The sequence below is a fragment of the Clytia hemisphaerica genome, unplaced genomic scaffold (genome assembly GCF_902728285.1).
Source record: "Clytia hemisphaerica strain Z4C2 unplaced genomic scaffold, Clytia hemisphaerica genome assembly, whole genome shotgun sequence".
NCBI classification, from domain to species: domain Eukaryota; kingdom Metazoa; phylum Cnidaria; class Hydrozoa; order Leptothecata; family Clytiidae; genus Clytia; species Clytia hemisphaerica.
The window spans coordinates 180,242-193,764 of record NW_027104466.1 but is presented as its reverse complement, the minus strand read 5'-3'; the positions used below and the strand labels follow the sequence as shown (position 1 = coordinate 193,764).

Sequence of the window (13,523 nt, the reverse complement as noted above, 5' to 3'; positions counted from 1 at the left end):
CCCCGCTACTCATCACCCACTTCTTCAAATTTGGAATGGAAATCCATGTTGGTGATATCCGTTGCCCAGATAAAGCTTCAAAATCTGAAGTCCTGTTCGTCTCGAAACCTCCTAAATCATATTATGATCCCACAAGTTATGACAACACTGATCTTTCTCCAATTAAGTTGTCCACGTATACGTACTTCCACATTTGTGACAAGTTTTGCTACCTTGGCTGTTACATATCCAGGGACTGTAAAGATATAATCGATGTCACCAATCGCATCAAAAAGGCTGGCAATGCTTTTGGTGCTCTAAAAAAGTCAATCTTTTCTTCTCGCTCTATTACCGAAGAAGCTAAAAGCACTGTTTACAAGTCACTGATTCTTCCTATTCTAATCTATGGGGCAGAAACATGGTGCTTAACTGAATACCTGTTACGTCTACTACTATCTAAATTTTTGAGAAATGCAAAAAGCACCCCCAGATATTCACCTAAGGAACAAGTGTGCAAAATTTTAGCCAAATCGAACAATTTTTGAAGTCTCCAGGCTGCCCCAAAGTTTTGGGACATACACACACAGAGACAGACACAGAGACAGACACACACATTCTCAGATTCTAACTCATCTGAAGTTGAGAACAATATGGTTATAGTGTATAATTCTTACATTTTAAATTTCTTCGTTCCGATGCTCAAAATTAGTAAATCTATTCTTCTGTTAATTTGTCAATGATTCAAATATGCTGGGTGTGTGGGCCATGGTAATGTCCTAAAAGATAATTGCAAAGGATTAGCAACATATCGAAAAAAGTATCGAAGGTTTAGATCGCTGTTACGAGTAGTCCAAGAAAATATTTCAAACACAATAGTATGACTACCACTGGGCGAAATCATAGATTTCTAATGTAGGAAATATATAGGAAATGTAACATTTTCTATATATTTCATACGTTTTGAAAGACCATATTTCCTACGAAATGTAAAGGTGGAGAATTCCTATTCAGACATTTCCTGACACATGGAATTATCATATTTACTAACTTTACATATAATGAAATTTCAATTTTAGAAGTTTTCAACAAGGGAAATATTACATTTACTAACTTTCCATGGAATGTAATGTCAAAGTTAAAACATTTCTCAAAGGAAAATCTTCATAATTATTATCTTTACACAAGGATGAGACATTAAGTTTAAAAGATTTCCAAATTGCAAATGTTAAGTTTCGATGTATCAAAATAGAGCTAACAAGGAAGGAAGACACAAAGGTTACTTTTTAGTTAACATTTCATGTTACTGATCTATTTCATCTTTAGAAGAACTAAAAATTCATATTAAATAAGATAAAGTAAATTTAATATTTAGTGTTTAGTTTTAATTACAAGGTAAAAAAATACAAAAAAAATACAAATGCTCTGTATACAATGTATGAGGGCAAAAACTTAAGAGTATTAGTCAAATAAGTTAAACTTTGGTCAAACTTTCTTTATTAAGATTCCAAGATCAGTATCCTATTTCAAGCAACTTTTAGCTCTTGAAACAAATACTCAAAACATCAAAGAAATCAGTAACCGTCACTTGCCAAATAACTCGATTTCAGGATCATAAGTCAATCAGCTTTCTTCAAAAATCGTGTCAGTTCATGGTGTTCCCTGAAGAAAAATTGAAAATCGATAATAATATGCTCAAACTATCAAAAGTAAATATGAATCTTATTACGAAATTAACCCAAGGGCTCTGACCTTGACGCCGACGGGGAAGTACCACTGGAGTTTGAAAAGTTGATCCTGTCAGATGTGAACTTTTGGCAAAATTGGAACCCTGTCAGAACAAAAAATTAAAAGATCTCCCATTTTCACCCTGGAGGGGCAAAAATTAATAAAAGTAGCCGAAATTTTTTTTAATTTTCTCATTTCCACCCTGAAAATTGTCCAAAATAATCAAAATAATCGACCCTATCAGAAACTCATCTTGAAAATTAGAAAATTTTGCACCCTGTTAGATATCTTCGGAGTTTAAAAAAAGACTAAGTGCCCCCCCCCCCCCTCCGGGAAATTAACAAAACATTGGCTATAAAACAACAGTTTAGTAAAATCACTTTATATACATTTGATCTCTAGTTTCGAGAGAAAAGGTTACCTTGTAAAGCAAATGGACTAGGAATAGTTGAAAAAATTTAATTGAATTCTGTGATAAATACCTTTCTCGTTTTGTCTGTCAGATCATGCATGTAGTGTAGGCTATCTGTATTTTTTCTTTATGGTGCAGAGAGTTGTACAGTTTCAGTGCTTGATATCGTCATTTAACCTGTATAAAAAATAAACAAAACTGATGTATATTGATTGCTCCATCATTCATTCACAAACAAAGATAATCATTTTAATCATATCTCAGAATAGTCAAAAATTGAGTAGAAAGCTTTGCCAAAAACATTTCATTGCTCAAAAAAAAAACTCGAAATACCTACATATATAGCAAATTATCCAGCTTATAGTTCTTTAAAAAAAAGTAGCATACAAATAAGCAGATAATTCCCTTACCTTAACTTTGATTTACTTGACGAGAAATGGTTTCGTGGAGTTTATGTTATGATACAGCATCACGACCTGTGTAGAAAGACAAAAGAGTCAAACATTTTGACAACAAATGAACAGCAAAGGAAAACAACTTTACAAAAAAGTAAAAAAAAGTAGAAAATATACCCCTGATCTGGGTGAATGACATGACAAATCGTAAAGGCAAATTAAAGAAATAAAAAGATACAAAAAAATCCTTAAATGAGTGTTGTCTGATCGACCCTTAGTTTAGGATAGATAGAAATAGCACTAACTAGACTCATTTGTTGTTAATTCCCGCGTCTCCAAGAATAAGTAATAGATCGAAATGAGAAGCTAACGAGGCAAAGGGGTCAAATCAAAAGGGGTGAAAGAAACAGGAGACATAAGGAGTGCCGAAAGAGAAAATTATATTTCGAAAGGTGAATGAAAGTGCAAATTAAAAATTGTACAAAACGGAATTTGGGATGACATTGGGGATGCATCAAGATAAGCTGTGACTAAACTGAACGCCTAACCCGTGTAGATGACGGGTACGACCTATGCCCGTGTAGATGACGGGTAGCACCTAAGCCCGTGTAGATGACGGTACGCCCTAAGTCCGTGTAGACGACGGATGCCTGACCTTAGAATAAGTATCTGGATAACTGACTCATAACTTGCCAGAGGTTACGTAGTAACCCAACACCCCAACATCACCCAAAAACCGCAGAGAAGAAAAAAGGTAAAGGGGGCTATCTAGGACAAAGCACAAGGTAGAGAGTGAGACGAGAAAAGGCAGAAAACAAAACCTTATGATTAAAAGTAATAGCGTATTAGTATTATTTCGGTAGCTAAAGAGCGTATTAAAATGTTTTTATAATTATTATTAAAAGTAATAGCATATTAGTATTATTTCGGTAGCTAAAGAGCGTATTAAAATGTTTTTATAATTATTATTACTATTAATAAAAATAAAGCAAGCGATATTGTGAAGACAATCAAAATTAATACGAGCAATATATTGATAGTGCACTCAGCAAAAATAATAGCATGGTATGAACTAAAAAGACCGGGTAGAACAAACAAGTACCATAAAAAAATACATGACATTGTAGACAAATTACCACTTGTCGGGGTCCCAAGTAGACGACACATGAGATATCTTGGCCATATTAGCAGTGAATTTTTGAATATCAAAATCCGAAACACGAAGATAACGAAGGTAACAGTCACTGGACCACCTGCCCATAATGCGAATCATTGAGTCGGAGGCACCTGCGCTCAAGGCGGCAGAAGCACCACCAATACGAAAACTATGGGTGTTCAAGTCGGAAACAGACGGGAGGGATTGCTCGAGTAAGGCGTATATCGTTCGGCGGGTGAGGAGTTTACCATCATGAAATTGAAAGAGGGGGCCCGGTTTTGAACTTCGAAGGGCTAGGTAGTTTCTCATAGCGCCCACTGGGCAAATATTGTTGGAAGTAGCAGCAATCCTAATATTAACACCTTGGCGGAACGGATCGGTTTTGCTTCCTTTAATACGGATGGTCATTAGGGAGTGGTTGAGGTTGAAGGTAACATCAGACTTCATGAGGTGAATTGACGGGTCATATCGACTTTGAGAGGGACAGGAAAACTCGGACACACGAAGAAGGCCAAAAAAGGCGGTTAGGCATGCGGCTAAAAGCATGTACTTGTCTTGAGTGGGATGGCTGCAAAGTAATAAGAATCTTGAAATGACTCGAAGATGGGAAGTGGTGATGGGTTTACGTGGTCTGCGGGTAAGTGAATTTCCTTGGCGTCTACGAATGCCTCGAATGACGCGGTGAAGTATGGGCATAAGGGCAAGGGGCAAACTTGAGCCAAGCATTGAATTTTGGTGTAGTACTCCAGTGATATAAACTTTTATTGTTTTGCAAGCAATGCCACGGTTAAAAGAAAACACGGAAAAGAAACACAACAAAGCTTCAGAACTAGGGAAAGGTATTAAGCCATGTGAGTCGCAAAAGTTGATGTAAGAACGGATACCACTCATGTATGTAGCTTGAGTAGATGGTGCAAGAGAATCCTTCAGGAGCCCAACAAGATCGTGGCCAAGAGATCCATTACAGAGTTGGGAACAGTTGACGGGAAGGGACAACACCCTGGACAGACTGATTTGAATTCTTCGACCTGCAAACGAGATAAAAGATCAGCAAAAACATTCTCAGAGCCAGGGACATGACGAAATGAAAGGTGGATGTTGTTTCGAGCAGTTAGGAAGAAAATCTTGCGAATGAGAACCATCATAGACTTATCCTTGGAAGAAGAAGATGACCAGACCGAGACGGTGGGCTCGTTGTCTGTGGAGACAACGATGCGGCAATTGCTGAAAGACTTAAGCCAGGTATTAAGAGATGCAAAAATAGCAAAAAGCTCAAGGAAGGAGATGTGAGTGAGAAGAGAAACGTCAAACGGCCAAGCCTCAGAAATCCAAAGACCCTGGAAAAAACAACCAAAACCAAGAAAGGATGCATCAGTTGAAATCTGAAAAGGAGCTTGAAGAGAAATAGGTGTAGGAATAAAGGAAGAACCGTTCCAAGAATCGAGAAACTCAGACAACATCTCTAAGTCAAGGCGAACATCAGAAGTTAAGTCAATGTGATGGTTAAGGCGAACAACCGAAGAAGACAAGTCAATTAGACGACGCAAAAAGATACGACCTGGACGGATGACTTTACAAGCAAATGACAAAGAACCAATCAGAGACAACAACTCACGTTTAGTACACTTCCTCTTTGAACGCCAAGCAGAAACCATACCTTCAATTCCACAAGCTTACTGGTAGGCAGACGAATAGAAGAGGAAACAGAATCAATCTCGATGCCCAAATACGTCATCACCTGGCTGGGGCCCCTCCAACTTGTCCAAGGCAACGGGCACACCAACATCCTTGAAGAGAGCTTGAACGACATCCATCTTAAGCTGGGCTTCGTTAAAGGAAGGAGCACAAAGGATAAAATCGTCAAGATAGTGAGAAATAGCAGTGATAAGGCATTTCCGGACAAGGATCCATTGCAAGGCATCAGCAAACATATTGAAAATGCAAGGAGAGGAGCGACTACCAAAAGGAAGGCAAAGATCGAAGAAGTACTTACCCTGCCAGCAATATCCCAGGAGGGGCCAATCGTCGGGGTGGACTGGGCAGAGGCGAAAGGCGTGCTTGATGTCGATTTTTCCCATGTAGCAACCAGGGCCCATCAAACGGATCATGTCAAGGGCTTCGTCGAAGGGGGTATACTGGACATGGGTCAGTTCTACAGGGATGCCATCATTGACAGATGAACCAGGGGGGAAGGACAAGTCGAGGATGATCCGTTTTGTTCCATCTTTTTTGGGGGCAGCACCGAGGGGGGAACAAAAAAGAGGGGAGGGGGTGGGTGTCAAAAGGGCCAGCAGTATGCCCACGCTTCAATTCCTTCAGGATGGCTGTAGAGACAGCCTCGCAGTTGGAATCTGCTGAAAGGTTGTTACGTTCAGGGCCAACTGGTGGTGGACCTTGGAAGCCAATGTGAAAACCTGTAAGGAACCCAGACACAAGAAACTCAACGATCTCAGGGTCATACCCGTCGAGGAACTCAAACAAGACAAGGGGTTTAACAGGGGAAGCTGGCTTGAAGGAAGAAGGGAGAAAGGAACCTATTGGGAGGTTGAGAAGAATTTGGTGATCACTGGGGGCGGTAGGGACATTGCATGACAGGATGGGGATAGTTGCAGATGAGGCAACTGTGGAGATATCGACAGGAGGGTCGACACTGGATGTTGGAGTTAAAGTTGTGGCAGTAGTTGGCAGGTTTGGCGGCAGAGGCAGCTTGCTGGGGGGCAGGAAAGGGCTGACGAAGGTTAGGGTAGGGCTGGTAGTACTGAGCACGGGGAAAAGATGGGGGGCGAGGGCGGGGTCCAGGTTGAGAAGGCATCCGTGGGGCAGGAAAATGGTGCGCTGTCTGAGAAACAGAAGAAGGGCGGGCAAAAGAGGTGGAGGGGGCAAAAGAGGTGGAGGGGGCAGAAGAGGGGCAGCGGGGGGCGAGATGGTCCTTGCTCTGGCAGATATAACACTGGCTCGGCTGCTTGTGACCCAAGAGGTGCAAGTTAAAAAGATTTTGGTTGGACGTATCCCATCTAGCTACCGGGTTGTTGGTCAAAAATGTTCTAAAAGCCTTGTCGTAGGCGTACCAGCCAGAGAAGGAATAGTCATTAGCCAAATGGGCAATAAAAATCTGATATGCAATCATCTGATTGGCCAGGTTGGGTCTAAAGACTAATGAAGCTTGGAAAAATCTTGACCATGCCATTAACCAGGAATTTAGGTCGATAACCTTGGCTTTCTTTGAAATTTGTTGAATGGCAGTATCGTTTTTTGTAAAGAGATGTTGCCCTCCGAATCGAAGGCCAGAGATACAGCAGATACAGCAGAATTAAGAGGCCGGCCAATGTTGGAAGGTAGAAGAAAATCAAAATCAACAAACTCACCATTCTTAATTTGTTTCAATATTTTTGCAGGTATCGCAGGGAGCTCGTTGTTGCAATTGTTGACAAAGTTGAAAGTGTTTTGATTTTGACCAGCAAGGTGTGGTTGCGAGGAAAGCGTGATGTTTTGATTGCCCATAGCGAGGGTACCATTATTAGCCGTGAGAAGGGCGTTGATAAGGGCGGAAGAACTATTCATGGGTGGCGTGTTGGTGGTGGGAGTTGAATCTTGTTGACTTGACAGGCTTGACGACGTCGCAATGGTCGAGAGAAGAACGTTGTTCGAAGAGTTGTCCTGTGATGTACTGGGCAGGACAGGGCTGACCAGTTGGCTTGAAGATGATTGTGATGACGCAAAAAATGAGTTCAGGCGGCTGTCGACTAATGAATTGACCAATGATAAAAGTTGCGTATTTTGATCAGTAACAGTAGTAATTGTGGACTGGACATCATTATTTTGAGTGTTAACAGGAAAGATAGGTAAGAGTTGTTCAAGACTGATTTGGTCAGATTCCATGGTAAAATTTTCACTGAAGCTTAACTTGCAGATGAAGAGATAAGCTCAGGGCGAACACACCCTTGGAATATATATACGGGAACTCAGATAACCGGCAGCCGAGGAATACCTAATCCTAACCTTTTCCGTAACCCGATGTAACTCAGTCGACTGGGAATTAACCTTAGCTAAAGATTAGCTCCAAATATAAATGGGTGAAGTAATACTTACACATCATGATTTTGTGGTTGAATTATGTTTCTCCTTTCCATTTTTCTTACACCAGACTCCAGATCAGCTTATCACTTCCACCACTCCAACTTTAACACTCAAAGTCAAAGAAACCACAAAATTGAAAACTAGTTTGAATGTTTTGATTTCGTAAAGCGAATCTGGCATCTGTTCGGGGGGTTACATTATAAAATTTTACTTGAGATACTCTCAAAAATATAACACAACACCATACAATTAGGTGTTCTTCGAATTAAAATTATTCGAGTGAATTTAACCCTATTTTTATCAGGGGGGGGGTGTTTTCCACCAGGCTGGCACTCTTTTGCTTATAGCTCACTGAAAAAAAATTTTAACACTCTGAAAGTTTTTGACTTTTAATATAATCTTATTAGCAGCATATATATCAAATTTTACAATTATACACCGACCAGATCAGGTTTTATGACTTTTTTGTGCAGGCATATCATAAAATCCAGCTAAAACCCTGTAAAATCCCAAAATCTTAAATTTATCATAACTTTTGATCTAGGCATCCAACTGACTTCAAATTTTGACAGGTTTTAGGTATCTATAATTAATTTTAAAAAAAATTTTAAAAAATTTCAAAAACTGCTGACGTCATCAAAAATGACGTCATTGTTTTTTGAAAAAATTTGCTCATTTTCTGCATGGATTTTAAACGTCAATTTTATTAGTATGTTAAAAACCGGCAAATATGTTAAAGATATTCTTTTTGGCTTTTAGAAATTTAAAACAGAATTGAAAAATCTTCATTTGTTCAACTTGAATTGCTATTTTATTGAATAGTACTTTTTCATTGGTCAGTGATAATTGTGGAACTTTGTGATGACGTCATCACCTTTATGATGACGTCATCAACCCAAATTTTTTTCTATGAACTCCTTTTATGGTAGTGAACATTTCTGCCAAATTTCAAGTCCATATCTTTTCTACATCATAAGTTATGCAAGGCTGGTGGAAAACACCCCCCCTTGAGAATACAAAATCAGAAAAAGCCTGATAATAATAGGGTTAAAACTAAACTGAAGTAATTTTCTAAAACATATTTACATTGTAAATATTGATATCATACGAATCAAATTGGTTTTCTATTGACCCCCGGTTTAAGATCAATGCCGCCATTTTAGATTGGCGCTCTCATATTTCAAAAATTGTAAATTTGATGAAATATCATATTTCAAGAGATTTTAACGACATGAAAATTTCATATTTTCAAAATATTGAAATATAGCAAAGATCATCTTTCGAATAGATGTAAATCCTTGAATTATCATATTTTTTCAATATATTTCAGATATTTACACGTTCGAAAGGTGGACTTTCAAAGTCCGCTTGAAATCTATTGAAATACCATTTTTGATATATATTTTTACTATATTTACAATTTGGGAAATCTATGATTTCGCCCAGTGTACAAATATACTCACTAGAATAGATTGTCAAACGTAGTCGGTACAGTTGGTTGTTATAATCGTCATTACAATCAATATTATGCTGAAGTGAAAATAAGAGAACATGAATTTAAGAACATATAAAGTAAATAGTAAGTAGATAAAACTGTGTCAGTAAAGAAAAATTTCAAAAATGTTCTTTCTTCAATTTCTAGACAGCTTGGAAAGGTTTGAGAAAAATGAATTTAAAAAAAGATGGTTTGGTAAAAAGTTGCCTAAATGTATTTTAATGCCATTCTAATAAGCGAATGTAATGGTATTAGAAGAATAAACTAAACTAATTTTCGGTATGAATTTTCTTATCATTATCAGTATTATATTTCCTGAATTTCGCGAGTTTTTCCAAACATTCGAAATTTAATGATTATTAGTGAAAATTTAGAAAACCTGAAGATTTGCAAAATGTAATCCTTGCGAAAAATTTACATATATTCTTTTGTATTTATTCGTCTTATCTTTTTATATACTTTTTGGAAAACCGGTTCAGTTATGATTAACTATATTTTGAAATCAAGCTCAAATTATGCTCATTTTTTTCACCAAATGCAGGTCTCAGTATGCCTATAAAGGTTATGCTTATAAAAAGAAAAACATCAAAATCATGAATTTTGCCAAAATCCCTAGCAAACTGAATGAAATTTGGTCGAAAAGGGGCTGATTCGCAACATTTTCATTTTCAGTGCTCGCGAAAATAGGTCCCACAAAAATTAAAGTATTTTGAAGAAAAAAATGCTTGCAAAAATTAATCACTAAGGTAAAACTCAAAACATCTTCTTGAACCTGACAAGTCTGATAAAGCTAAAAATATTGAAAAGAGAGATAACTGGTAGGAATTCTAAAGTATCAACTCGAATTGCAACTGCTTGATCTGTATTACAAGAGCTATGAAAAATCAGGAATCTTAAAGATAATCTCGAATACAACTGCAAAAATTAATCACTAAGGTAAAAATTAAAACATCTTCTTGAACCTGACAAGTCTGATAAAGCTATAAATATCGAGAAGAGAGATAACTGGCAGGAATTCTAAAGTATCAACTCGAATTGCAACTGCTTGATCTGTATTACCAGAGCTATGAAAAATCAGGAATTCTAAAGATAATCTCGAATCCAACTGACTTTGTATTATTCTACTTATATTAACGGGAGAAGACATAACTTGGTACCCCAATATGGACCCCAATATGGACCCCCTCAAAAATTGCAAATTGCATCACAACGCCACGCAGTCGAATTGTATCATGGTTACCACATGTTTAATTACATAGACCGGCTATTTATTTGTATTTTTTGAAATAAAATCATTTCATTATCAAAAATAACTTTGAAATTATGTTTTAGAACATAAGGTCACACATGTCTTAGGCACAGGGCACAGCAACCTCGTCCCCGTGTATCCCAGGCTTTATTTACGTTACTGATTGACGCCAGAGAATACCCTGGAGTTGGCTGATGCAAGGAACTTCTCAAAACAATATGTCATAAAAAATTCTGACGTTACAAAGTTACACTGCAATGCAATAGTTTCAAACCCAGGAACAAATGAAATCTGACGTTTTGGTTTTGAATTACGTAATCTTACGCGTTCGAAAACTAGCCAATGCCAGGGTATTATCTAGCGCTATCAGTAAGCATCAAAAAGCTGATAATGCGCCGGGAACAAGGTTGAGGGCACAGATCATACAAATTACAGACCAGAAAAATTGTAACGCGCTCGTATCATATAATTTATATATAACATGAAAATAATATATGCAATGGAAATGATGTATATGCTATTTAGAAGATTTCAATGACAAATCGTCAATCCCAAATATTGACAAAAATGACACTTAAGCTATGTAAATAAGAACATTATCAAAAAAAAAAGAGGTGTATACACCAATTTACAACAAATGTTTTTTTCATGCTCAATACTCTTGTCTCCCGAATAGATGGGGGGGGTCCGAATAAGCAGGGGGGGGGTCCGAATAAGCAGGGGGGTAGGAAAATTTTCTAAATTCTAATAAGTGGGGTGGATGGAATAAGAGGAGGGGGTGATTTGAAGACATAATTTTTTTTAACTGATGTCAATTTCAACAACAAAAGTGAAACTTTAACAAATGAACACGTAAAATAAGGACCAATACTAACAAAAAGGAAAATTTTAACAAGTTTAAGGTCCATCTACACTGTAATGAAAAATTTAATTAGCGGGGGGGGGGGTCTTAATAAGAGGGATGGATTTTTTTTGCTCTTAACAATTGGCGGGGGGGGGACTTCTATTCGGGAGACAAGAGTAGGATGCTGGCGGTGCAAATGGATATAGATTGCGATTCAATGAAAACATTAAATGCTCCAAGAGAGCTGTTTTAGAGATATGAAAATAGTACTTTCATTATTATTTTTGTTTTCGTATGAACAGAGCATTACATAACTTCAAGTTTTGAAAGGACGTGTTTCTTCCACGAGAAAGACGTTACCTGTCATTTTCCTGACAAAGTGACACTTTTCGACAAAAATATTGACAGGGCACTTAATTGGGATACCTGCAAGCTTTATTTACATCAAATATTTTAATTGTACCGAATGAAATGCCTTTGATATAAATAGATAAATATTGTCAAGAGGCAAACACTGGGAAGCGCAGTTTTAGAGATACAATTCTCATCAATTATTCTATTGTCCTTATGTTGACAAAATGACTTATTTTACAAAAATAATGATCAGATGGTCAAATATAAAGCTTCTTTAATCAATCAAAATGCTTTCCCGCCATTTTTGAGGGGGTCCATAATGTGGTCAATATTGGGGTCCATAATGGGGTCCATATAGGGGGGTCCAAGTTATGTCTTCTCCCTATATTAACTAGTAATTTAGTTTTAGGAAAATGATGAAAGGTGCCCCTCAAAAAATGAGATTTTGTGTTTTTCTCATTTGAAATTGCTATATACAAATTTCAAAGTTCTAAATACGATTTCCTTACGCCTTCATCCCTGAATTTCGAAAAACACAAGCGAAGAGCACTTTTTTATTGCTTATTCCGTTTTAACTAACAAAAGTTAGTTAAAGCTAAACATAAATTTTTAACGTTTTATCAAATGATTTTGAGTTCTATTCCATCTAAACTCGGTTGAAAATCTGCTGAGTCGTACAAGATTACCCTAGAAAGTTTTTAGAATGATATTCCAACCCTTACATAGTCAGTAAGTATTTGAAATTCCATTTAACTTTGACTATATGGAAGCAAAATCATTTAACCACATTGATTATTGAACAAAGAAAGAGTTTTTAGCATGAACTCATAATAAATATCAAGATAAAGTTAACAAATTTTAACAATGAATACTAATGAAATAATCTAAAGGAGCTGAGAAGGATTAACATTCCAACAAGAAATATCAGAAAAACCTAACCATAGTAACCTCTTTGAGCTTCTTCGGACTATTCCCAGTTTGAAAAGCTTAGAAACATAATAAGTATCAAGAACTCGATTAATTGTAGAAATAAGATATTTCTAGAGCTCAGAAGGATGAAATATTCCGTTTTTAAAGGGTTACCTAGTTCTAATAATGCAAAGAAAAGAATGAACTCCTAACAACTTTCTAATCAAAAATTAAGTCAACGTTTATACCAACAACTAGTAGTTTGCCTTACAAAGGAGAGTGTTGTATATATTGATATCTAACATCATGCTCTCGTTGATGTCAACGTACGTGTCATTGATCTCGTCAGGGGTTATAATGACATCCCTGTTTACGATAGACTCGCAGACTCATTTCTCTTTTAATTTTAAGAAGTAAAGAGACTCTGCATTCACACCAGTGAGTACCGTTGCGTAAGACGGAATATCAACAAAATCGAAAATCTGGTATTCGGTCTGCACTGCGTCTTCTTCTACGAACTCGTAATTCTCTTCAGCTTCTCCCTGGTCAACGTTTGAGGTACCAGGACATCTATCAAATTTGAACTCTAGATAAAAACTGCAATAACACAAATACTCTTTCATTAGCACATCTTTGTTTGTTTGAAAGACAAAAATATGTTGTTTCATACAGTCCTCAATTCCCAATGAATCTTCCTTACCGTCTTTGAAACGCTTTAAGGCGACATCATCTGCATGTATGCCCTTGGGCACGGCCACCTTTTTGTTCTTTCAGCAAAAAAAAGAAAAGAACAAAAAGATAAGAAATAGCAAGATGTGATCACTAGAGCCAGATGTGAGTTGTTCAACCCAAATGATGGTTCACCAGCCAGAGTCAATCGGGAAGACGTTATAATACTCTCAAGTGTGTCGCAAACGACCCACTTGTT

At 37.1% G+C, this 13,523-nt stretch overlaps 1 protein-coding gene across 2 annotated transcripts in view; it reads right to left on the bottom strand.

The window, feature by feature from the left end:
- LOC136821157 (putative uncharacterized protein DDB_G0277255) overlaps positions 1 to 7,726 on the bottom strand; it is a 25,449-nt gene extending 17,723 nt beyond the window's left edge. For both annotated transcript variants that reach the window (XM_067077388.1, XM_067077389.1), the window contains exon 1: positions 7,033 to 7,726. In XM_067077388.1, the coding sequence (XP_066933489.1) occupies positions 7,033 to 7,546 (514 nt within the window). In that variant the 5' untranslated portion in view covers positions 7,547 to 7,726. The remainder of the gene's footprint in view (positions 1 to 7,032) is intronic.
- Positions 7,727 to 13,523: the final 5,797 nt, after the last annotated feature.